The sequence below is a fragment of the Pelodiscus sinensis genome, chromosome 12 (genome assembly GCF_049634645.1).
Source record: "Pelodiscus sinensis isolate JC-2024 chromosome 12, ASM4963464v1, whole genome shotgun sequence".
Classification (NCBI taxonomy): domain Eukaryota; kingdom Metazoa; phylum Chordata; order Testudines; family Trionychidae; genus Pelodiscus; species Pelodiscus sinensis.
Window position 1 is genome coordinate 49,096,596 of NC_134722.1, and position 25,481 is coordinate 49,122,076.

The 25,481-nt window shown below is 56.4% G+C and overlaps 1 protein-coding gene across 4 annotated transcripts in view; it reads right to left on the bottom strand.

Annotated features, from left to right (window-relative positions):
* The window catches only part of HYDIN (HYDIN axonemal central pair apparatus protein), a 389,718-nt gene that overhangs the window by 14,285 nt on the left and 349,952 nt on the right, over positions 1–25,481 (bottom strand). For all 4 annotated transcript variants that reach the window (XM_075940644.1, XM_075940645.1, XM_075940646.1 and 1 more), the window contains 11 exons: positions 20,551–20,666; positions 19,009–19,243; positions 18,176–18,388; positions 16,517–16,655; positions 15,701–15,866; positions 13,438–13,585; positions 9,309–9,516; positions 6,167–6,388; positions 4,545–4,714; positions 3,422–3,620; positions 3,117–3,275 (listed from right to left, as the gene is read on the bottom strand). In XM_075940644.1, the coding sequence (XP_075796759.1) occupies positions 3,117–3,275; positions 3,422–3,620; positions 4,545–4,714; positions 6,167–6,388; positions 9,309–9,516; positions 13,438–13,585; positions 15,701–15,866; positions 16,517–16,655; positions 18,176–18,388; positions 19,009–19,243; positions 20,551–20,666 (1,975 nt within the window). The remainder of the gene's footprint in view (positions 1–3,116; positions 3,276–3,421; positions 3,621–4,544; positions 4,715–6,166; positions 6,389–9,308; positions 9,517–13,437; positions 13,586–15,700; positions 15,867–16,516; positions 16,656–18,175; positions 18,389–19,008; positions 19,244–20,550; positions 20,667–25,481) is intronic.

Consider the following 25,481-nt stretch of genomic DNA (forward strand, 5'->3'; position numbering starts at 1 on the left):
GCCAGGCTATCTACCCACCTGGCTCCCAATACGCTTTAAATGCTGAGCTGCAGCAGGGGTATGTCTCGGATTGAGAGCCAGGACTGAGCCAGGCTATCTACCCACCTGGCTCCTAATACACGTTAAATACTGAGCTGCAGCAGGGGTATGTCTCGGATTGAGAGCCAGGACTGAGCCAGGCTATCTACCCACCTGGCTCCTAATACACGTTAAATGCTGAGCTGCAGCAGGGGTATGTCTCGGATTGAGAGCCAGGACTGAGCCAGGCTATCTACCCACCTGGCTCCCAATACACGTTAAATGCTGAGCTGCAGCAGGGGTATGTCTCGGATTGAGAGCCAGGACTGAGCCAGGCTATCTACCCACCTGGCTCCTAATACACGTTAAATGCTGAGCTGCAGCAGGGGTATGTCTCGGATTGAGAGCCAGGACTGAGCCAGGCTATCTACCCACCTGGCTCCTAATACGCTTTAAATGCAAAGCTGCAGTGGCAGTAGACCCTGGTCCCAGTGCAAGCCAGGCTGCTAAACAACTTCCTGGCGGGGGAACGTATGTAGTCGATAGCATTCACCTATACGATTTTGCTTATCAGTTAATTGGCTGTGCTAGTGCACGTCTCATTGGCAGATGTAGCCATTTGGACGCATGTGAAATCAGGGCTAGGTGTGGCTCAAAGCAGTAATGCAAATGCCTGCAGGACACAAGCCTGAAGAGCTCAGTAAAGTAACTAAAGCCTGAAGACTCAACGTGAGCATCCGGAGGGGACGCGCGGGGCACGCGCGGCGCATCTGGAGGGGACGCGCGGGGCACGCGCAGCGCATCCGGAGGGGACGCGCGGGGCACGCGCAGCGCATCCGGAGGGGACGCGCGGGGCACGCGCAGCGCATCCGGAGGGGACGCGCTGGGCACGCGCGGCGCATCCGGAGGGGACACGCGGGGCACGCGCGGCGCATCCGGAGGGGACACGCGGGGCACGCGCAGCGCATCCGGAGGGGACACGCGGGGCACGCGCAGCGCATCCGGAGGGGACACGCGGGGCACGCGCAGAGCATCCGGAGGGGACACGCGGGGCACGTGCAGCGCATCCGGAGGGGACACGCGGGGCACGTGCAGCGCATCCGGAGGGGGACACATGGGGCACGTGCAGCGCATCCGGAGGGGACACGCGGGGCACGTGCAGCGCATCCGGAGGGGACACGCGGGGCACGTGCGGCGCATCCGGAGGGGACACGCGGGGCACGCGCAGAGCATCCGGAGGGGACACGCGGGGCACGTGCAGCGCATCCGGAGGGGACACGCGGGGCACGTGCAGAGCATCCGGAGGGGACATGCGGGGCACGTGCAGCGCATCCGGAGGGGACACGCGGGGCACGTGCGGCGCATCCGGAGGGGACACGCGGGGCACGTGCAGAGCATCCGGAGGGGGACACGCGGGGCACGTGCAGAGCATCCGGAGGGGGACACGCGGGGCACGTGCAGAGCATCCGGAGGGGGACACACGGGGCACGTGCAGAGCATCCGGAGGGGACACGCGGGGCACGTGCAGAGCATCCGGAGGGGGACACGCGGGGCACGTGCAGAGCATCCGGAGGGGACACGCGGGGCACGTGCAGAGCATCCGGAGGGGGACACACGGGGCACGTGCAGAGCATCCGGAGGGGACACGCGGGGCACGTGCAGAGCATCCGGAGGGGGACACGCGGGGCACGTGCAGAGCATCCGGAGGGGACACGCGGGGCACGTGCAGAGCATCCGGAGGGGGACACGCGGGGCACGTGCAGAGCATCCGGAGGGGACACGCGGGGCACGTGCAGAGCATCCGGAGGGGGACACACGGGGCACGTGCAGAGCATCCGGAGGGGACACGCGGGGCACGTGCAGAGCATCCGGAGGGGGACACACGGGGCACGTGCAGAGCATCCGGAGGGGACACGCGGGGCACGTGCAGCGCATCCGGAGGGGACACGCGGGGCACGTGCAGCGCATCCGGAGGGGACACGCGGGGCACGTGCGGCGCATCCGGAGGGGACGCTTGGGCTGCTGGATGGGGGAAAGGGAGGGCTGGATGGGAGGCTTCTTCTGCTGTCTTCTCATGTTGCCCTGCCCCCGGCATGCTTGGCCCCTCTCCCTGGCAGTCAGGCCTGTGGGGGGAGCAAATGGGTCAGGGCCAGACACTCCCTGTGCCAGCTGCTGGGTCCCTGCTCCGGGTAGCATAGCAGCTGCTGGAGAGAGCCTGACTGCAGGGGTGACCACAGCAGACTGCCCCCTACCCAGGCCAAGCTGTTGGGGACAGGGGCTAAGTGAGCTGGTGACGCCCTCTCCCCCCAGCATGCCAGCTAATATAGGGCAGGGAGAGCGCAGTGGCCCCAGGCAGGGGGCAAGGTGGTGGGGGCCTCTGGCCAGAGGAGACATGTGGGGTGGGAGGTCACATGCCCTCCCGTTTCGACTGTACACGAATCATCTGTGAGAGCAGCTAACCAGGCGGGTCCCCGCGGTCCCCGGCCGAGCGCTGGCACACACAGGGGCTGCCCAGGTAATAGCAAGGCCTGGCTACGCCACGGTAGGTATTTTACGTTGGGATGAAGCAGACGTCCAGCCACGAGATGGGCACTGATGGGTGTAGCTGCTAATGAGCTTGAAGCGACAGGCTCAGGACGGATGGCAAAGGACCACCCAGCACGGGTAGGAGGAGCCCTACTGAATGCGTGTTAGGCACAGTGGCATTCGCACCCTCTAGGGGTCACAGTGGCACGCTGCCCGGATGCCCCTGGACCCTTCCTGGGCCGTCTCACCTGCTCCGGGGCTGGCGGCAAAGACTGGTGAGAGAATGTAAGTCGTGGGGCTTCGAGTCCAGCTGCTTAGCTACACTGGAGCCTTCCCTAAGGGCGAATGTCTCCCTTGATTCGGGGCACTCTCCCCTCCTAAGTACCTGCAACTCAGTGGCCACTTTGTCAGCAGCTGAGCCCTGCAGACCCTGTCTCACCTGGAAAAGCCAATAATGCCTCCCCACTGGTGCAGAGGACGTACAGCGCCAAGCCCTGGCTGGCTCCTGGCTATGAAGGCAGCACCCGTAAGCGGCAGGCTAAAGCCCAACCCAGTTGAAGAGGAGGCCTCACCTTAGATTCCAGCAGCTCCGGAACAGTGAACATGAACGTTAGGCTAAACGTGAGAAGAGCCGCACTATGGTTCACTATTCTGACAGTCTTCTTCATCGTTTGCCCAACAGAGAGCGCGCCCAGTTTCAACACTTTGCTGGGCAGATCCAAGATGTCGATCTGTGGGCAGGACAAGACCGAGATGGGGAAGGTGATGAGGGACTGGGGAAAGGGAGGGAGGATGGCCATGGGGGATGACTGAGGAAGGGGGAAGGGATTCGCTCTGACCGGGTGACGTCTGGGGCTATAGAGAGGTCTGAGCTCACCTTCATCTCCGTGCCCTTTCCCAGGACCTCGATGGTCTGCTGGGAGAGCCCGTTGATTTCAAAGGGGATGACGTCGTGGTAGGGAATGGCCTCTCGGGGATAGAACGTGATTGGCACCTCCATCTTCCCCCCAGGACTCAGCACGTCCGCCTGGAAGCCCACCTCGAAGTGCGCAGTGCTGGTGTACAAGCAGTCTAAGCTGTGGAAGGGCAGAAAACACCTTCCTGAATGTTTGCCGGGTGACCACTCAGCAGCAGGGAGTGTCCCCGTCCCTGGGCCCACAGCCCCCCGGTGCTCCAACTAGCTCTGCTGGCTGCGCCTACTCAGACAAATTCAGCAACTGAAGCTGGGTCTGCTTGGTGCCAGCAGGGCTGTTCTGACGGACGTAACCCGAAAGGGAAGTAAACAAGAGCAGCTTTAGACCCCCCCAGGGAAAGAAAACGCCCGGCAGGGCTCCCCGGCCGCCAGCACTTCTGCCAGACAGGTCAGTGCATGAAGGCACCCTCTCATCTCACATGAAAATGGGTCAGAGGGTCTAACGGTGTCCCTGCCCGTGTGATGACTGTCTATGGCCATTAGGCGTTGCGGAAGAGGAGTACAGAAAGACTGCCCCCTCTCCCGGGAAGAATGGGCCAGCAGTGAAGGTGCTAAATAGCGACTGGGGAAACATGGGTTCACTTCTCTCCTCTGCAACAGACTTCCTGCGTGACCCTGGGCATGTCTGTCTCAGTTCCCCCATCAGTACAATGGCCATAACAGCTCTGCCCTGGTTCAGTGCTCCCTAGAAGCGGAGAGATTCAGGTGCTGCCCTGCTGATTGGCAGAATGCTCACCGCCAGCAGCACGTTTCTACTAGTGGTGCATTTTGCACATGGACGGAAAAACTAGAGGGAACATGGATCCGCATTTTTAGCATTCAGCATTTTAAATAAAATGATTTTCTGTAGGAAAATTCTCATGTCATGGAAAAGGGCTGGTTTCTATTAAACTTCCATTGATCTACCCAGACCAGGACGCTCGCCCCAGAACAGCCGATAGCCCAGCGATCAGGGCGCTCCTCTGGGATGCTCAATCTCTGCTCTCTGACTCCACCCAGGGGGTCTAGCTTCCCACTGCTGCCCTACCTAACATCCTTGGCCTCCTTGTTTGTGATGGTGAGGGTGTGTCTGGCAGGGGGCATCCCGGCACAGTAGATGAAGCAGGTTCCGAAGTTGATCCTGGTGCAGGAGAAGTGGATGGTGGGAACCACCACTGAACCCAGAAGCACACAGCAAAACGTCGGTCCATTGCTGATCTGGGGAGAGAAGTGGCCACAGGTGGAAACTCTGCCAGGCAGCTGGAAGGTGTATGTGACCGGCCATCACTGACCTGCGCAGGGGACGGCCGGGGCCACCGCATGCCGGGAACGGCGGCCAGCCCCAAGCCCTCCCCTACGGCCTCGGCACAGGCTGGGGGAGCCGGCGGGACCGCGCGCTGCCACAGTGCCTGCGCCGGCGGGGGAGCATTGGCCCTCCCCGGAGGATGCGCAGGGAGGGGATGGGGTGGGAGGACGCCGGCACACTGCTGGAAGGAGAGGGGCCCCAGGCAGCGGCCAGTTTAAAAAGGCTCGCCGCCAGCGAGGAAGGGGGCAGCCTCCTCGCCGGAAAGGAGGAGAGGCCCTGGACCGAGGACGGACCCCGAGTGACACCAAGGCCGGCAGTCAGCCTGGCCTCGGCCCCGGGATCCCCGGGACGGTCACCGCGGCTGGCGGTCGGTCAGCCCCTGCTCCGACGGCGACCGGCCCCCGCCCCGCCGAGCCTGGAGGGAGCGGCCAAGCGGGAGCAGACCCAGTCGAGGGAGCAAACCCCTGAGACCTCGCCCGGATGACCCAGGACCCGAACTGCTGAACCAGGGTAGGTGGCGGAGACCGGAGTCACGATCCGGGGAAGCCCGGGAAGGGAGGAAGGAGCCCGGGGCGGAACGCTGGTGCCGTCCGTGGGTAGATGGGTTACGGCCGGAGTGACCCCCGTCTACCGCGTCGGGGCGCAAGCAAGCCCCGATGCTTAGGGCCCCGGGCTGGGACCCAGAGAGAGGGTGGGACAGGGTCCCCCTCCCTCCCCCGAAGGAGCATACAGCTCTGGATAACTTTAACTTAGACCCGTCATAGAACTAGGACCCCGAGTGGGAGCGAGCTTGGACTGGGGGCTCAGGGATGGGTGACAATTGCTGGGTCCGCTGACCCCCCCTTCCTGCCGGGGAGGGGGTGAGCGCACCCCTCACCCCTCACAGTGTATTCACACAGATGCTGCTGCAGCAGCTACGCGACAGCCAGAAAAGCTTATGCAGCAGGAACTGGCAATGGAGTGAGAGAAGAGCGATCCCTTCATGTCACGAGTTAGCATTTAAGGGAAATTTCATCCCTGTCCGGTAGCTGTCAGCGAGCAGCACAAGTCATAGCCACACCCCACGCCTGCCCGCAGAGGGTTTCTTCCCAGCAGGTGTCTAACAGGGTGGTCCCAGGACACACCACGACAGTGTCCCTATGCACTATGTTGAAATCAGAAACTCTGTTCTTGCTGGGTGCCATCCACTACCTTGGGCGGTCCCAGGCCTGCAGCTTGTCATGGATTCAGCTCGGACACCCAGGGTTACTCAGCTGCAGTGCCCTAATTTCCAGTGTGGGATCTAAGTCAGGCTTTGCTCTAGCAAGCTCTCCTCTGCCAAAGGGTTTGCCTGGCTTGAGGAAAGCATGATCCCTTGCCCTGACCTTTAGCTTAAGCTCCACGTCCTTTAAGATGCACATCTTCAGTGGGTGGAAGGCCAGCTGGGCGTGTGCTCGCCCGCCTGCCTCCACAGTGCCATCCTCAGGCGTGATGGAGACGTAGCGCCGCAGGGCTCTGGGGCCGGAAAACTCCCACGAGAAGCTGAAATTGAACTTGCCAGTGTTCAGCACACAGAAGTTGCGGTGAGCAGATTCGTTGATTTCCACCTGGAGGAGAGCACAGGGGTTAATATCCAAAGGGCCAGCGCACACAGCATGAATGGATGTCCTGCCATGGGTAGCGCTGAGCCAGAGAGGGGCTTGGGCTCTTCTGCACCACCACACTGCACACAGTTCAGCAGGGGGTGGATCGAGGTGTGCAGGGCCAGGCTGCCAGGGCGTGTCTGTGAACACAGGTCTCTGCAAAGCGACAGCCCAGATGGACAAGCCTGTCCAGTGAGCTCCGGGCACTGGTATGCACGGGCCTCGGAACACCCTTCCCCACTGTGCCAAAACTGAATTCCAAAAGTCCACCTGGCAGCTGGCGCCAGAGTCGCTAATGACAAGCTGCCGTCCCAGCACACAAAATCATTGTTCCAGCAGCACCAATACAAATATACGCAGGGCACCGGCCATCTGCACCCTGGCCTGCAATGTTCCTCTACCTCCATCGCGTCTCCTTCTAGGAAGGCACCTTCCCTCCCTGTGAGTAGCATGGGACTCCACCAGAATCTGACACCATTTGCTTCATAGTTAGAGACATTGAGGCTAATGGCAATTGGAACAAATTACAACATGGTTTTACAAAAGGTAGAATGTGCCAAACCAACCTGATCTCCTTTTTTAAGAAAGTAACAGATTTTTTAGATAAAGGAAATGCAGTGGATCTGATCTACCTCGACTTTAGTAAGGCATTTGGTACAGTACCACATGAGGAATTATTGGTTAAATTAGAAAAGATAGGGATTAATATGAAAGTTGAGAGGTGGATAAGCAACTGGTTAAAGGGGAGACTACAGCGGGTTATATTGAAAGGTGAACTGTCAGGTTGGAAGAAGGTTACTAGCAGAGTTCCTCAGGGATCAGTTTTGGGGCCAATTTTATTTAATCTTTTTATCGCTGACCTTGGCACCAAAAGTGGAAGTGTCCTGATAAAATTTGTGGATGACACAAAGTTGGGAGCTATTGCCAATTCAGAAAAGGATCAGGATATCATACAGGAAGATCTGGATGATCTTGTAAATTGGAGTGATAGCAATAGGATGAAATTTAACAGTGAGAAGTGTAAGGTTATGCATTTAGGGATTAATAACAAGAATTTTAGTTATAAGCTGGGGACACATCAGTTGGAAGTAACGGAGGAGGAGAAGGACCTCGGAGTCCTGGTTGATTATAGAATGACTATGAGCCGCCATTGTGACATGGCCGTGAAAAAGGCTAATACGGTCTTGGGATGTATTAGGCGAGGTATTTCCAGTAGGGATAAGGAGGTGTTAGTGCCATTATACAAGGCACTGGTGAGACCCCATTTGGAATACTGTGTGCAGCTCTGGTCTCCCATGTTTAAGAAGGACGAATTCAAACTGGAACAGGTACAAAGAAGGGCCACTAGGATGATCCGAGGAATGGAAAACCTGTCTTATGAAAGGAGACTCCAGGAGCTTGGCTTGTTTACTTTAACCAAAAGAAGGCTGAGAGGGGACATGATTGCTCTCTTTAAATATATTAGAGGGATAAATACCAGGGAGGGAGAGGAATTATTTAAGCTTAATACCAATGTGGACACAAGAACAAATGGATATAAGCTGGCTAGTCGGAAGTTTAGACTTGAGATTAGACGAAGGTTTCTAACCATTAGAGGAGTGAGGTTCTGGAACGGCCTTCCAAGGGAAGTAGTGGGGGCAAAAGATCTATCTGGCTTCAAGATTAAACTAGATGGGTTTATGAAGGGGATGGTTTGATGAGATAACAGGATCTTGGTAACTAATTGACCATTCATTATCAGTTGGAAATAGGCCAATGGAGGGATGATAGGAGTTGCTATAGGGAACTTTCTGGGTGTCTGGCTGGTGAGTCTTGCCCACATGCTCAGGGTTTAGCTGATCGCCATATTTGGGGTCGGGAAGGAATTTTCCTCCAGGGTAGATTGGCAGAGGCCCTGGAGGTTTTTCCCTTCCTCTGTAGCATGGGGTACAGATCACAGCTGGAGGACTCTCTGCATCTTGGGGCCTTCAAAGTATTTGAAGGCTTCAATATCTGAGACATAGGTGAGAGGATTATTCTAAGAGGGGTGGGTGAGATTCTGTGGCCTGCACTGTGCAGGGGGTCAGACTAGATGATCATAATGGTCCCTTCTGACCTTGAAGTTGATGAGTCTATAATCTTGGGCCCTTCTGCAAGTGTGCTGGACCCAGGTGCAGCTGCAGAGCTAGGCACAGAATGACCCTTGTGAAATCCCTGGCTCAGGGATTCCTTGGGGTAACGGGGCTGCCAGGGCCAGGCCTGGAGTTGGCTGCTGTTTCACTGAAGACTATGGGAGATTTTCAGAAGTGCCCAAGGCACCTGGACATGTGCTCCTAAATCACTTGGGCACTTCTGAAGCACCTCTTTGGAGCCCAATTTGGCAGGGGCTCCAACCTTTCCGCCACTGTGGCTTGGGCCACCCCTTTCTTGCTGCAGCAGGACTGCTCTTCATGCCACAGATGCTTGGCAGGGAACGTGAGAGCTGTCAGTGTCGCAGTGAAGCAGGTGCCTGGCCGTACTTCAGAAGCCGGCAGAGAACACAAGGACGGGAGCCTTTGCCTCTAGGAATGTACAGTCAAAATGGCAGATTGAGGTCAGACCAGAGGACAATAACGGTGCTGCCTGGCCATTGTCTTAGGCCAGACAAAGCAAGCTGGCTGGACGTGACACGTGGGGGGCGAGGTTAGCGAGGCAGCTCTGCACACCAAGCCAAATGCACGGACAGTGTCTCAGCAAGGCGTGGCAAGGACACTGCCGCCAGCCCAGCTGTATGTGGGGGGCAGGTGGGCGCTCTGCCTGGGGGCCTGCTTCTACAGCCAGTCTCCTGAAACAATGTCCCTGAGTACCCCAGCACTGTGACGCCTGCACGCTTTTCAGCCCTCCTCCGCCGTCTCCACCCGCTCACCTCCTTAAAGTCAATGTGGCTGCTCTCCTGCAGGCCCAGCTCGGTGAACGAGCCGTCGTGCTCTTCACATCTGACGCACACATTCATGCTGTAGCCAACGGCTTTGACATTTAACGACAGGGGCTGGGTCTTTCTCTTGACATCGCAGATGAGGTTAAAGTTCACTTCCCCCTCCATGGTTGGTGTGAAGAGGATGGTAACAGGGAGCCTGCAGAGATGAACACGACAGCTTTATTCGCTGGCTCTTGGAACTCCATTGCACTAGAGGCTGTGAACGAGAGGGACGGATAGCCTTGTGCCTGGTGCACTAGAGTGCGACTCAGGAAAGCCATTCTGTACTCTGCCCCAGGAATAACTCGGGGCAAGCCAGTTAGTCCCTGTGTCAGCGCCCCATCTGCAAAACAGAGCGAAGTGCCCTGCCTTGCCTCACGAGGGCGCATGAAGGATAAACACATGAAGGATTTTGAAGTGCATAGGCAGGATTGCAAAGGGGCCAGATAGATACCTGAGGGTATGTCTACACTACAAAGTTAGTTCGAACTAATGGACGTTAGTGCAAATTAACTTTGATAGGCGCTACACTAGCGCTCCGTTAGTTCAAACTTAATTCGAACTAGCGGAGCGCTTAGTTCGAACTAGGAAAACCTCATTTTACGAGGATTAAGCCTAGTTTGAACTAGCTAGTTCGAATTAAGGGGTGTGTAGCCCCTTAATTCGAACTAGTGGGAGGCTAGCCCTCCCCAGGTTTCCCTGGTGGCCACTCTGGCCAACACCAGGGAAACTCTTCTGCCCCCATCCCGGCCCCGGACCCGTTAAAGGGGCACGGTCTGGCTACGGTGCCCGTGCCAGGTGCAAGCCTGCCAGCACCCAGCCAGCAGACCCTGCACCTGGCACGGCTCGAGCCACCCACCCGATGCCCCCCAGCCCTCCCCCTCTTCCCGGGACCAGGCTGGTGGCTCCCGGGAGCTTGCCCGGGACCGCAAGAGGCGGGCACCCGCCTGGGCTAGTGCGGACATCGTGGAGCTCATCCACGATCTCCGCACTAGGCACAGGAAAGTGGCCGTCTAGGGCAGGAGAGCTGCCAGCCTGGCCACCCAGGAGCAGGTGTGCAAGAGAATCAAGGGGGTCCACTGAGACCCCCGACCCTGAGCCCTGAGCTTACAATGGCCGTCCGGGGTCAGACCAAAGGTCCATCTAGCCCAGTAGCCTGTCTGCTGACAGCGGCCAACCCTAGGGACCCTGGAGGGGTTGGACCGAAGACAGTGACCAAGCCATTTGTCTCGTGCCATCCCTCTCCAGCCTTCCACAAACCTTGGGCAGGGACACCACTCCTACCCCCTGGCTAATACCACTCCATGGACCCAACCTCCATGACTTGATCTCACTTCCCTTTAAACTCTGTTCTAGTTCTAGCCTTCACAGCCTCCTGCAGCAAGGAGTTCCACAGGTTGACTCTTTGCTTTGTGAAGAACAACTTTCTGTTACTAGTCTGAAGCCTGCTACCCATTCCTTTCCTTTGGTGTCCTCTAGTCCTTCTATTATGGGAACTAATGAAGAACTTTTCTATATGCATTGTCTCCACCCCACTCATGCTTTTAGAGACCTCTATCCTGTCCCCCCTCCGTCTCCTCTTTTCTAAGCTGAAAAGTCCCAGTCTCTTTAGCCTCTCTTCATATGGGACCTGTTCCCAACCCCTGATCATTTTAGTTGCCCTCCCCTCTCCCAGCCTCTCTCTTCCCCTCTCCCACCTCCTTTTCCCAGTCTGCCCCAGTTTTGTTCAATAAAGACAGATTCCATTTTGGAAGACACGTTATCTTTATTTTGTACATCAAGAAGAGGGGCTAGGGAAGGGTAAGTGGAAGGAGGTGAGGGAGGAATGGGGCACGAGCCCCCAATGGGGAGGACTGGATTGGCTCTGCGGGCTTCTGGGGGTGGAAGCTCTCCTGCAGCCCCCCAATTGCCCCCTCTCCCCAGATGGCAGCCTGTGGCAAGGGCAGCCGGTCTGATGGCCGAGTGCTGTGATGTGCCCAGTGTGGACACTCAGGGCACTCCAAGCCAGGACTGCTTTGCAAGCGGGGCACCCCTGAGAACTGTCTGTCCAGGGTGGGGGTCGGGTCCCTTTAAGCACAGCCCTCGGCTAGCCTGAGGCAGCATCTCCACGCTCTAAGTCCTCCTCTGATGCCCTGCCGGCACTGCTTCCGGCCATCCTTAAGCCCGGTTCAGGGTCCACTTAATGTGGACATGCTAGTTCGAATTAGCAAAACGCTAATTCGAACTAGTTTTTTAGTCTGGATCCGTTAGTTCGAATTAGCTTAGTTCGAATTAGTTAATTAACTAAGTTAGTTCGAATTAACGTTGTAGTGTAGACGTACCCTGAGATAGGTACAAGAGAACGTTATCCTGCATTCACAGTCCACACCCCAGTGCAATAACCTTTGTACGATCTATGCCGTGCGAGGCATCACTGGCAAACTCATAATTTGCTGGTCAGGATTGTCCTGGAAAATGATGTGCCGAGACAGCCTGTGATGTGATAGGACTCACCTGTAAGAGGTTATTAACACATTACAAAACCCCACAGCACTGCCCAAATCGATGCTGGAGCACGGGTCTGTCCTAACCATAGGAATGTGGCTTGTCTTAACTGAGCATTAAGCAGTGGACAGAGTCGTCAAGCATGAAGGGAAGACAAAGGAAGTTCAAAGAGATGACAAAACCAGCAGGAAACAACAATCTAAATAGATTGATTCTCTGGCTCCTGGGAATCAGCTGGAAACATTTTTCAAGAGAGGGACTGAAACCATACACAGGAGACACACTGCAGGCACCTGTCCCTCTCTCTGCCCATTGCATTCAGTACCCCTGAAGAGACAGAAAGAAAACGCTGGACTCTGGGGAAAGGGTCGTGACTGCGAGCTTGGTCACTAATCGGAGAGAACGCTGCTCAAACCAATGGACAGGCGTTGACAAGTGGTTTACCTTGATTTTTGAAACTTTCTAACTTACTGCCTCATTGCTTGCACTCGCTCAAACCCCTGCTTTCTAGAATAAACTTGTTTATTATTATTTTATCTAACCCAGCGTGTTAAAGTGTCAGGGAAATGCTGGAAGGGACCTCGAGAGGCATCAAGTCCAGTCCCCTGCCCTCACGGCAGGACCCAGCACCCTCTAGACCATCCCTGGCAGGTGTCTGTGCAACCTGCTCTTAACTATCTCCAGGGATGGGGATTCCACATGCCCCCCAGGCAACTTATTCCAGTGTTTGACCCCCCTGACAGGTAGGAACATTTTCCTAATGTCCAACCTAAACCTCCCTTGCTGCAGTTTAAGCCCCTTGCTTCTTGTGCTAGCCGCAGAGGCCAGGAAGGACAATTTTTCTCCCTCCTCCTTGTGACACCCTTTTAGATACTTGAAAACCGCTATCATGTCTCCTCTCAGTCTTCTCTTTTCCAGACTAAACAAGCCCAGTTCTTTCAGTCTTCCCTTATAGCGCTTGTTTTCTGGACTGTTAATCATTCTTGTTGCTCTTCTCTGGACCCTCTCCAATTTCTCTGCATCTTTCTTGAAATGTGGTGCCCAGCACTGGACACAAGACTTCACCTGAGGCCTGCTCAGTGCAGAGCAGAGCAAAGGGTGAGTGTTACAACGTGGAACTCTGACTGAGCTTGCAACCTGGCAGCAGGACAGGCTAGCTGCCACATCTTCCTAGGCCCTCGAAGGGCTTGTGCTGGCGTGGTGACCCTGTCCAGCCCCAAGGCAGCTGCGGCTGCAGGGCTATTTTTAGTGCACTAGGTTGGTGGGAGCCAGGTGGGTACGTCTCACTGAGCTAGGAATGACACCTTTTGTTCCAGTGTAGATGCCCCTGCAGCTACAGGAGTGAAACCAGCATCTACCTGCTTTCATCGCTAAAGGCAGCCGGTCGGACCCTGAATACAAATGGGGACACAACCATGTAAGAAGAGGGACCAGTGTGTCCCCACCAAGAGCCACCCGCTGACTGGGTAAGAGCTGGCGCCAAGAGATGAACCCCTGTATGATTGGAAGGTCTCTAATGCTGCAGAGAATACAGCACTGTGCCTGGGAGCCATGGTGGGGTCCAGGGCATCCTAGCTCCTCCCTCCTCCTTTACCTGGAAAGAGGTGGGATGCAGCCCTCCATGGGCTGCACCGTTAGGCAGTTAATGTAGCCTTCTGAATAGCGTGAGCCATCTCTGAAAGCAAAGCTGAAGGCCTCGTTCTCGTTGTTAATCATGTGAACCGTCTGGCGGGCCTCATGTCCTGGGGGGAGACACAGGAATGAGACAGGAAACCTTTAGTTGTCGTGACAGGCTAGCATGGAAACAGCCACCCCTCAGTGTCTCCAAAAAGCACAGGGCTTGCCCGAGCCTTTTTACCATGCAGATGGGCTGAGGTACAAAGGGCTCCCGTACAGAAGGAGCATTAATGCAGAATGTGGAGTGAATCCAGCGTCTGTACAAGCAGAGGGAATCGCTAGGCGTACTAGTGAACAACACGACTGTTTCTCATAGAGCTGAGTGTGGGAAACATCACGTCCAAGCTAACCCAGAATTCGGTACCCTCCTCATCACTATTACTTATAGTTTGCATTGTGGTAGCACCACGGAACCCTGGGCCTGCACTGGGACCTGTCAGGCTAGACACTGTGCAAACACACAGCCCAGGACTAAGGGGGTGTCAACCCGGGAGGGGAGATAAACCCTCCCAGCCCACTGAGGGACAAGCTAACATTTTGAAGACAGCAGTGTAGCCGTGGCAGTGCCCTCCGGCCCATCCACCACTTGGTCTGAGCTTGGGTGGCCAGCCCGTCTCCAGTAGCGCCATTGTGTTGTTTTTAGCACACTAGCTCAAGTGGGCTCCCGCTTCTCTGTCCCTCTGGGCTGTGAGGCGTCTTACCAGCTGCAGTGGAGATAAACCATCCATTTAACAGCAGAGCTCCATGACATGTAATCAGCAAGGAGACAGGATGGGGAACAGAGCTCTGACAAAAATTTCCAAACCTCTAAACGTTTTCCGAAAGCAGCTAATGTCGGTTAGTGCATGTGGATGGCAGGCTCTCAGCTGGAATTACCAGGGAAAGTCACTCACTTCTGATACAGGCCAATAAAACCTTTCCATGGGACCAACCTCCCAAGACACTTACATAATGTACTGGTGAATGGGTGGATGGGTTGGTGTTCAGCTGACCACAGAAGCACTAGGAATAAATCTGAGTTCTTTTCTTTAATCCACCCTCCAGGTCCGGTGTCACCCTCACCAGTAATGAGCAACTTTGCTTGAGATATTTGAAATCTGACACCCCTTCTACCCTTCAGCCCCTACCAACCTAACACAAAGAAGAGCAAATTAATAACACCTGTAAAACCAGACAAAACCCTTCCTCAACACCACCCTGTGCAAAGTTCTGAGCCTGAAAAAGGTGAAATGCCAGAAGCTGCATGAAATCAACTATGACCTTTGCTAGTTAAGAGCATAAAAACAGTCACATTGGGTCAGACCAATGGTTCATCCAGCCCAAAGTTCCGTCTTGTAACAGTGGTCAGTGTCAGATGCTTCAGAGGAAATGAAGAGAATTGGGCAATCCTCTCTCATATTCTCCCTGCTTCTGGTAGCCAAAGGTCCTGGGACACCCCAAATATGGAGTGGCATCCCTTGCCATCTTAGCTAACAGCTACCAATGGACCTATCTTCCTAACCCTATCCCTTATCTAATTCTCTGTTGAACTCAGTTACACTTGTGGCCTTCACAATATCCCCCAGCAATGAGTTCCACAGGTTAACTGTGCAATGCATGAAGTCCTTTTGTTTGTTTTAAACTTGCTGCCTGTTAATTTCATCAGGTGACCCTGGGTACCTACATTCCTGATTTTATAGACCCCTATCAGATCCCTCCCTCTTGGTTATCTATTTTCTAAGCTGAAAAGTCCCAGTCTTTTAAAGTCTCCTCATCGGGAAGCTGTTTCATACCTTAATCATTTTTGTTACCCTTCTCTGGACCTTGAAGAATTCAAGGCATGGGAGTATCATGGATTTATATAGTGGCAATATAAGATTTTGTGTCTTATTATCTATCCCTTTCCGAAGGGTTCCTAACATTAGCTTTTTTGACTCCTGCTGACCATTGCTATTGATTTGACATGGAAAATTCCAGACACTACGGTGATGGGCAACAGTATGACATCTAGGCTACAAGGACAGAAATTACTTTGCTTCTTTGAAGCGCTCTTTGCCGCTTCCAGCCTCTATTTCGAATACGTTAAATAGCAGAATTAGGGTCACCAGTGACGCCAGAACATTGCATTTCTGCACGGAGGAAGACGTGGGAGGCAGCCGCTGCCATAGCCCCCCAGTGCGGGACACAGAGCTTGTCCTCACCGACTAACAGAGAGAAATAGTTCAGGTGGGATCTGTCCAGAGAAACTGAGGGGTCAGTGGTGTTGCCGACCAACAGGAAGGGGACTGAGATGTTGTGTTCGGGAATTGTGAAGGTCCAAAATGATTCTGTGATGCCCAGGTGCTGAGGGACGAATGCAAACGTGACCTGAGGAAGAGAGGGAATTCAATCAGGTGACTGCTGATGGAGTGGTGGTGCAATGGGTGATACACCAGACTGTATGGGACCCAGGAATGGGACAAGTGTTATACCCTCTATGGCTCATGCTACAGAACACCCTCATTGCACAGCTCAAAGGCTGTGGCACACTCAGATTCGTGGACTGGAGCTGCACTGGGGTTGATCAGAATGGCCACGTTCTTATGGTGTGGCAGGCACCACTCCCTTGCTCTACCAGCACAGCACAAAGGGTTTCTCAGCTCTTCAGGACCTTGTGCAAACCATGGCCTCATTGAGGAATGAATGCCTGCAGGCTTTCCCGTGAACAGCCTTTAGCATAGATGGGTCAGCCAGTGAGTGGGCAGGACTATGGTAACCAGGAGACGTGTTGAGTCCAGCAATCTCTAGGGCACACTCAACCCATGGGACACCAAGGATAGCCCAGACAGCACTTAAGCTGCCCTCCCTCTTTCAGTCCCTCCCCATGCCTTCCCCTCAGGAAGTGATGCAAGTTGGCACTACCTGCACCTGCAGAGCTGAAAGCATAGCTCTTTACAGGGCTGTGCAAGAGTCACGAGGTGCATAGCATGAGATCTGTACAGCGTTGGGAGACACCCCGGGGTCAGCTTCCCTCCTACCTCTGCCTTCTTCTCAGGCCGGATCTGGCCCATTTCTGTCAGACAGCTGAAGACCGGCTGTTCTTGTAGGTCTTCTGGCTGTTCGCAAACCCACTGGAAGGAGTAGGTGGAATTGGTGGGGTTCACAAGCATGAAGGTCCTGGCCACACCAAACAGAAAGTGCCATTAGAAAGGGAACACTGGTACTGTTTGTACTGGGAGCTAGCGGCTCGGCTGCTCAGCAGACAAGCGACACTGCCAGCTCTTCCACGGGGACTGCTTGGTACCCCCATGGACTTCCACTGCTACAGGCATGGCAGTTCCATCCCATTTCCAGTTCTGGAGCAAGCCCTGCTCCCAGGCTGGCTGGAGACCTTTACCACCTGTAAAGAGACCCTGAGGTCAGCCTGCTGCAGACCCTGGGGCTGGCGTGATGAGGGTCAAACCCCACATGGCAAGGCTCCTTATGAAGCGGGGCTCTCTAGAGGGTTGTTTCCTTCGCTGTCCCAGTCTAACTGACATATTCAGTCGAAAAGAAAAGAAAAGAAAAGAAAAGAAAAGAAAAGAAAAGAAAAGAAAAGAAAAGAAAAGAAAAGAAAAGAAAAGAAAAGCGCTCGCCCATGCCTAGGATCTGGGGATGTGATGGATAGGAGGCGTGCTGACCAGCACCCAGTGACTACGGGGTTAAACTCCGGTAGCTAGCAAGGGGTTGGCAAGGGACCAGGAGAACCAAGCGAGCTAAGAGAGCTGAAGTTTGACCCAGAGCTAGATACCTTGCCTGCTTTCTGTGTGTGGGAGAGACACAGAATGATTCAAACCCAGGCAGGATTACCAGGCCTCCAAGGAATCTGGGGCATGGAAGTGGACTGAACCAAGAGAAGATTGTGAATAAATAAGGGAGGGAAGCGAATCTAGTTGTGATCCGAGTATTTTTCTTTATTTGGTGGTTTGGTTTGGACTGGTGAATCTCTGCCTCCCCTTCCCATTTACCAGCTAAGCATTGTCCCCACAGTTTCATTTGGTTTCCCCAGTTGCTTTGTAACACCTAGCAACCAAGTCTGCGCGCTCCAGTTTATCTTTTGTTTTGTAATAAAAATCACTTCTTGAAGGCGATGCTCTGATTCTGGTGCCCTGGAAAGTACAGGAGGACTGTCTGTCTGTGTGTGTCTGCAGGCCTCAGACCAAGAGGTCAGCTACCAGAGGCTGCAGCTTGTTTTGCTCTTTTCTTTTTTCAAGTTCTTTGGGGCAAAAGAGCTTGGGGTACCCCTGAGGAAGAATTCAAGTGTTTGCCCCTGGTTTTAGGGATAACATCACTTGCTGGTGGCAGCTACTTCCCCTCCCCCTCCCAAGTCAGTGAATCCGTGACTCTGGGGGAGTTTCTGTAACCAAAGCCTGTAGAGGCAAGGTATATTTAAAGTCTTTGCGGGCCCCCACCTGCTGCACTCGAAGTGCCAGAGTGGGGAACAGCCCTGACAGGGGACCAGCAACGTTTGTGGCAGGACTGGATGGGAGAAGAACAGATGGCTAATCTATGTTGCTCTTGTCTGCCCAGAAGCATAGGTGGTCCATTGGGAGCACAGGAACAGTGCAGCACCTGTGCCACAAGGAGACTAGAAGACTGAGCCGATAGCGGCTGATTTGTGGCAACAAGTCAGCTGGTCAAACACTCCCCACACCCACCTGCTGCTCCGAGTGTGCACTCCGAGGGACGTAAACTCAATCACCCTGGCGGTGGAATCCAGCGCAGCACCCTGGGACCCTTGCAGCTCTGGGTTGTGCCTGCTTGTGGCAAGGTAGTCAGAGTCCTCCAGCTCAAAGTGGCAGTACGGAAGGAGGCTTCTCCCCGTCACAGCTACTACGGGGCCTTGGTGATTGGGCTTCAGGTTGGGGATGCTGAGAAGAAATGGAGCAGTGTGACCCAGGCGGAGGCTTCACACCCTGTCTCTCAGCAGACACACTCAGCAGCGAGTCCAATGGCAGCTCACTCAGCGGTGTGACAGCGAAGGGGCAGTAACTCCCCAGTGGGCAGTAACTCCTTAGTGATTGCTAAGCACACGGAGGCTGTGCTGGTGGCTCAGTATGGAACACCCAAAAGCCAGTACTAGTGATCAGACCTCTTGAGGCTCAAGTGACTCCCCATCCCCACGGTCCCTTGGTGTAAGTCCCCAGAATGGTACAAGCCAGGCAAAGGGGCAGGCTCTCTTTGTATCCAGTGCTCAGCTGGTTAACATTTGTTTGAGGGCAGCTTTCCCACTGTTTCAGGTTCCCCTGCTGACCATCTCCCCCCAGTACCAAACAGCCTACGGGATGGCACGGGCTTGCGCCAGGGCTAATGGCCTGCACGCTGGGATGCAACAGGCAGCAGGCTTTTGATACCCTCTAGAGGCCTGAGCTTTCCTCAGTTGCATTCGTGGCTCATCCATTTCACACAGCACCAAACCCTCTTTACACCCCGGCCCGTTGGACGATCATTCACACTTGTCAAGCTGCCATCCACCCTGAGCACTTCCTACCTGCAGAATATGTGGCCCTCAAACTCTCCCACCTCCAGTGGGGAGAATTTCAACAGGAATTGCTGCTTCTTCCCGGCTGGAATAATGCCACTGCTGGGTTCCACGGAGAATGGAGGCAGAGCAGCCACGGCGAACATGAAGGACGAGACACTCTCCAGAACACTGCCGTGCTGGCTAGCAGGGCGGCTGCATGGCATTTTGGTGGAGACAGCAGACGTGGCAGATGGGAGCTCCCCTGAGTTCAGGAATGGGTGGTTAGGTCCATTCCCTGGGACTGTCCGTGAGCCCTGACCCCTTGCCTCAGTGTGATGGAGAGAAGGCTGAGGGGATCAGGCTTAGAGACCCACAAAGGCAGCCCCTCTTCACAAGCCCTTTCCAGGAAGAATGAAAGGGGCAATGGCACTTCATGGCGTCGCTTCTGCAGCGCCTCTTATTAATGCCTCCTCCAGTGAGAGCCAAGGGATGGTGGGAAACGGGGCAGCTGCAGGGATGCATACGCTGAAAAACCTAAACAATTCCAGGGAAGGGCAGGCCACCACAATGCAGAGACACCACAACTCGCTGGCCTGAAACCTCTGTGACCGAGGCTATGTGAGTATCGGTCAGGACCACGGCTTAGAGCCATAGAACACTAGGAGGGACCTCGAGTCTAGTCCCCTGCCCTCATCCCTGAGAGATGTCTGTCCAACCTGCCCTTCAATATCTCCAGTAGGGCTGTTAAACGATTACAAAAATGAATCGCGATTAATCACGTGCACTGCCCCCTTGAAATGCTGCGGCGGCGGCGTTTCAAAGGGGCAGTGCTGCAGAAGCCCGGGATCAGCTGGAGGGAAGGTACAGAGTCCATCTAGAACAAGGGGACTAAGGACAACACAGGGAAATACAGACCAGGCAGCTTGACTTCTGTGCAAAGGACTGGACCAGGAGACCTCTCGAGGTCCCTTCTAGCCTCACAGTTCTACAATTCGTGCTGTAAAATGCTGAGTGATGACTCCAAATGCAGGCGCTCGTGCTGGGAACAGCGACCTCTTGGCCTCACACCGGGTATTTTGGCATCTTTTTCTTTTCTCGTTTGTTTGAACAATCACTTAAAGACATTCATCCCTGCTTACCTCCAACAACAACCCCGCTCCCACCTATGCCCCCTTGATTCCATCACCCCGTGGTGCTCCCACACGACTGGCCCATGCTCCCATTTCAGCTCCTGACCCTCCCCAAACAACTTCCTCCCTAGACCTCTTTGGCTGTTGCGGACCTTTCCAGAGTGCCCGGCAGCTCTGCCACAGCAGCTCTGGGCACTCCGAAGGTGGGGGGCAGGAAAGACAAAAAGGACAAGTTTCTTCAGACCTGAAAGAAGCCACTTGCCTGAGGCTGATGGGGGAGGACACGGGGAGGGCACCAAAACTCTGACATCATCTTCAGAACTGTGCTGGGGTTGGTGCCTCTGGCAACGAGGCCCAGACCAGTCCCTGAGTGCTGGGGTGCCAGGAGGAGGCTGCGGCAGGGAGCGCCAGATGAGGGGGAGGAGGCCGACTGTCATACCTTCAGGACTGCACGGCAACAGTTCTTCAGGGAAGTTGACTGCCCTTCTGCTGTCCTCCATGCCCACCTTCCAGGAGTACTCCAAAGCCACAGTCCCCTTATTGGCCATCTGGAACCTGCAAAAAGAAGAAGAAATCCTTGTCTAACAAGGGCCAAGCAAGCGCTGAGATCATCACTGACGCTCGGATTCGGACCCCCTTACTCGTGCTGAGCAGCTCTTTGCTCTGCAAGTTGTTGCACCAATTGGAATGGGTCCATGTGCGCTACGTGGCTTGTGGAAGTGGAACATAATGTGGCCCATCCTGCCTGCTACGGGCCCTGGGGGCGTCCCTAGCATCATGCCTGCACCAATCTACATTTGCTGCAGGGGCAGGTACTAGTGGGTTATGATTGCAGGGTTTCCACTTCTGCATCGTGCAACTGACGAACCTTTTACATGTCTGACAGCTTTGGCATTCGCCCTCAGCGAAGTGCATCCGCTCTCAGGCTGGGGCAGGGATCTTGGCTGAACACGGGCACTGTGAACGCCGGGCAAGAATGACTCCAGCAGGAGTTCTGAACATACAAGGCTTGCAGGCGGGGCGGCCCTAGACTAGCTGCCAGCAACTGGTGCCCTAGGCAAACCAGGCAATCGGAGCCCCCCCCCCCCAACCCCTCAATGATACTGCACCACCATCTGGCGCCCATTGAACTCGGAGCCCTAGGCGAACCAGGCAATCGGCGCCCCCCCCAACCCCTCAATGATACTGCACCACCATCTGGCGCCCATAGAACTCGGAGCCCTAGGCGAACCAGGCAATCGGCGCCCCCCCCAACCCCTCAATGATACTGCACCACCATCTGGCGCCCATTGAACTCGGAGCCCTAGGTGAACCAGGGAATCGGCGCCCCCCCCAACCCCTCAATGATACTGCACCACCATCTGGCGCCCATTGAACTCGGAGCCCTAGGCGAACCAGGCAATCGGCGCCCCCCCCCAACCCCTCAATGATACTGCACCACCATCTGGCGCCCCATTGAACTCGGAGCCCTAGGTGAACCAGGCAATCGGCGCCCCCCCCCAACCCCTCAATGATACTGCACCACCATCTGGCGCCCATTGAACTCGGAGCCCTAGGTGAACCAGGCAATCGGCGCCCCCCCCAACCCCTCAATGATACTGCACCACCATCTGGCGCCCATTGAACTCGGAGCCCTAGGTGAACCAGGCGATCGGCGCCCCCCCAACCCCTCAATGATACTGCACCACCATCTGGCGCCCATTGAACTCGGAGCCCTAGGTGAACCAGGGAATCGGCGCCCCCCCCAACCCCTCAATGATACTGCACCACCATCTGGCGCCCATTGAACTCGGAGCCCTAGGCGAACCAGGCAATCGGCGCCCCCCCCAACCCCTCAATGATACTGCACCACCATCTGGCACCCCATTGAACTCGGAGCCCTAGGTGAACCAGGCAATCGGCCCCCCCCCAACCCCTCAATGATACTGCACCACCATCTGGCGCCCATTGAACTCGGAGCCCTAGGTGAACCAGGCAATCGGCGCCCCCCTCCCCAACCCCTCAATGATACTGCACCACCATCTGGCGCCCCATTGAACTCGGAGCCCTAGGTGAACCAGGCAATCGGCCCCCCCCCAGCCCCTCAATGATACTGCACCACCATCTGGCGCCCCATTGAACTCGGAGCCCTAGGCGAACCAGGGAATCGGCGCCCCCCCCCCAACCCCTCAATGATACTGCACCACCATCTGGCGCCCATTGAACTCGGAGCCCTAGGTGAACCAGGCAATCGGCGCCCCCCCCCAACCCCTCAATGATACTGCACCACCATCTGGCGCCCATTGAACTCGGAGCCCTAGGCGAACCAGGCAATCGGCGCCCCCCCCCAACCCCTCAATGATACTGCACCACCATCTGGCGCCCATTGAACTCGGAGCCCTAGGTGAACCAGGCAATCGGCGCCCCCCCCCTCACCCCTCAATGATACTGCACCACCATCTGGCGCCCATTGAACTCGGAGCCCTAGGTGAACCAGGCAATCGGCGCCCCCCCTCCCAACCCCTCAATGATACTGCACCACCATCTGGCGCCCATTGAACTCGGAGCCCTAGGCGAACCAGGCAATCGGCCCCCCCCCAACCCCTCAATGATACTGCACCACCATCTGGCGCCCATTGAACTCGGAGCCCTAGGTGAACCAGGGAATCGGCGCCCCCCCCAACCCCTCAATGATACTGCACCACCATCTGGCGCCCATTGAACTCGGAGCCCTAGGCGAACCAGGCAATCGGCGCCCCCCCCCAACCCCTCAATGATACTGCACCACCATCTGGCGCCCATTGAACTCGGAGCCCTAGGTGAACCAGGCAATCGGCGCCCCCCCCCAACCCCTCAATGATACTGCACCACCATCTGGCGCCCATTGAACTCGGAGCCCTAGGTGAACCAGGCAATCGGCGCCCCCCCCCAACCCCTCAATGATACTGCACCACCATCTGGCGCCCATTGAACTCGGAGCCCTAGGTGAACCAGGCAATCGGCGCCCCCCCCCCCCCAACCCCTCAATGATACTGCACCACCATCTGGCGCCCATTGAACTCGGAGCCCTAGGTGAACCAGGGAATCGGCGCCCCCCCCCCAACCCCTCAATGATACTGCACCACCATCTGGCACCCATTGAACTCGGAGCCCTAGGTGAACCAGGCAATCGGCGCCCTCCCCCCCAACCCCTCAATGATACTGCACCACCATCTGGCGCCCATTGAACTCGGAGCCCTAGGTGAACCAGGCAATCGGCGCCCCCCCCCCCAACCCCTCAATGATACTGCACCACCATCTGGCGCCCATTGAACTCGGAGCCCTAGGTGAACCAGGGAATCGGCGCCCCCCCCCCAACCCCTCAATGATACTGCACCACCATCTGGCGCCCCATTGAACTCGGAGCCCTAGGTGAACCAGGCAATCGGCGCCCCCCCCCCCCAACCCCTCAATGATACTGCGCCACCATCTGGCGCCCATTGAACTCGGAGCCCTAGGCGAACCAGGCAATCGGCGCCCCCCCCCCCAACCCCTCAATGATACTGCACCACCATCTGGCGCCCATTGAACTCGGAGCCCTAGGCGAACCAGGCAATCGGCGCCCCCCCCAACCCCTCAATGATACTGCACCACCATCTGGCGCCCCATTGAACTCGGAGCCCTAGGTGAACCAGGCAATCGGCGCCCCCCCCCAACCCCTCAATGATACTGCACCACCATCTGGCACCCCATTGAACTCGGAGCCCTAGGTGAACCAGGCAATCGGCCCCCCCCCAACCCCTCAATGATACTGCACCACCATCTGGCGCCCATTGAACTCGGAGCCCTAGGCGAACCAGGCAATCGGCGCCCCCCCCCCCCAACCCCTCAATGATACTGCACCACCATCTGGCGCCCATTGAACTCGGAGCCCTAGGTGAACCAGGGAATCGGCGCCCCCCCCCCCCCAACCCCTCAATGATACTGCACCACCATCTGGCGCCCATTGAACTCGGAGCCCTAGGTGAACCAGGCAATCGGCGCCCCTCCCAACCCCTCAATGATACTGCACCACCATCTGGCGCCCATTGAACTCGGAGCCCTAGGTGAACCAGGCAATCGGCCCCCCCCCCCCAACCCCTCAATGATACTGCACCACCATCTGGCGCCCATTGAACTCGGAGCCCTAGGTGAACCAGGCAATCGGCGCCCCCCCCCAACCCCTCAATGATACTGCACCACCATCTGGCGCCCATTGAACTCGGAGCCCTAGGCGAACCAGGGAATCGGCGCCCCCCCCCCCAACCCCTCAATGATACTGCACCACCATCTGGCGCCCATTGAACTCGGAGCCCTAGGTGAACCAGGCAATCGGCGCCCCCCTCCCCAACCCCTCAATGATACTGCACCACCATCTGGCGCCCCATTGAACTCGGAGCCCTAGGTGAACCAGGCAATCGGCCCCCCCCCAGCCCCTCAATGATACTGCACCACCATCTGGCGCCCCATTGAACTCGGAGCCCTAGGCGAACCAGGGAATCGGCGCCCCCCCCCCAACCCCTCAATGATACTGCACCACCATCTGGCGCCCATTGAACTCGGAGCCCTAGGTGAACCAGGCAATCGGCGCCCCCCCCCAACCCCTCAATGATACTGCACCACCATCTGGCGCCCATTGAACTCGGAGCCCTAGGTGAACCAGGGAATCGGTGCCCCCCCTCCCAACCCCTCAATGATACTGCACCACCATCTGGCGCCCATTGAACTCGGAGCCCTAGGCGAACCAGGCAATCGGCCCCCCCCCAACCCCTCAATGATACTGCACCACCATCTGGCGCCCCATTGAACTCGGAGCCCTAGGCGAACCAGGGAATCGGCGCCCCCCCCAACCCCTCAATGATACTGTACCACCATCTGGCGCCCCATTGAACTCGGAGCCCTAGGCGAACCAGGGAATCGGCGCCCCCCCCAACCCCTCAATGATACTGCACCACCATCTGGCGCCCATTGAACTCGGAGCCCTAGGTGAACCAGGCAATCGGCGCCCCCCCCCAACCCCTCAATGATACTGCACCACCATCTGGCGCCCATTGAACTCGGAGCCCTAGGTGAACCAGGCAATCGGCGCCCCCCCCCCCCAACCCCTCAATGATACTGCACCACCATCTGGCGCCCATTGAACTCGGAGCCCTAGGTGAACCAGGGAATCGGCGCCCCCCCCCCCAACCCCTCAATGATACTGCACCACCATCTGGCGCCCATTGAACTCGGAGCCCTAGGTGAACCAGGCAATCGGCGCCCCCCCCCCCAACCCCTCAATGATACTGCACCACCATCTGGCGCCCATTGAACTCGGAGCCCTAGGCGAACCAGGGAATCGGCGCCCTCCCCCCCAACCCCTCAATGATACTG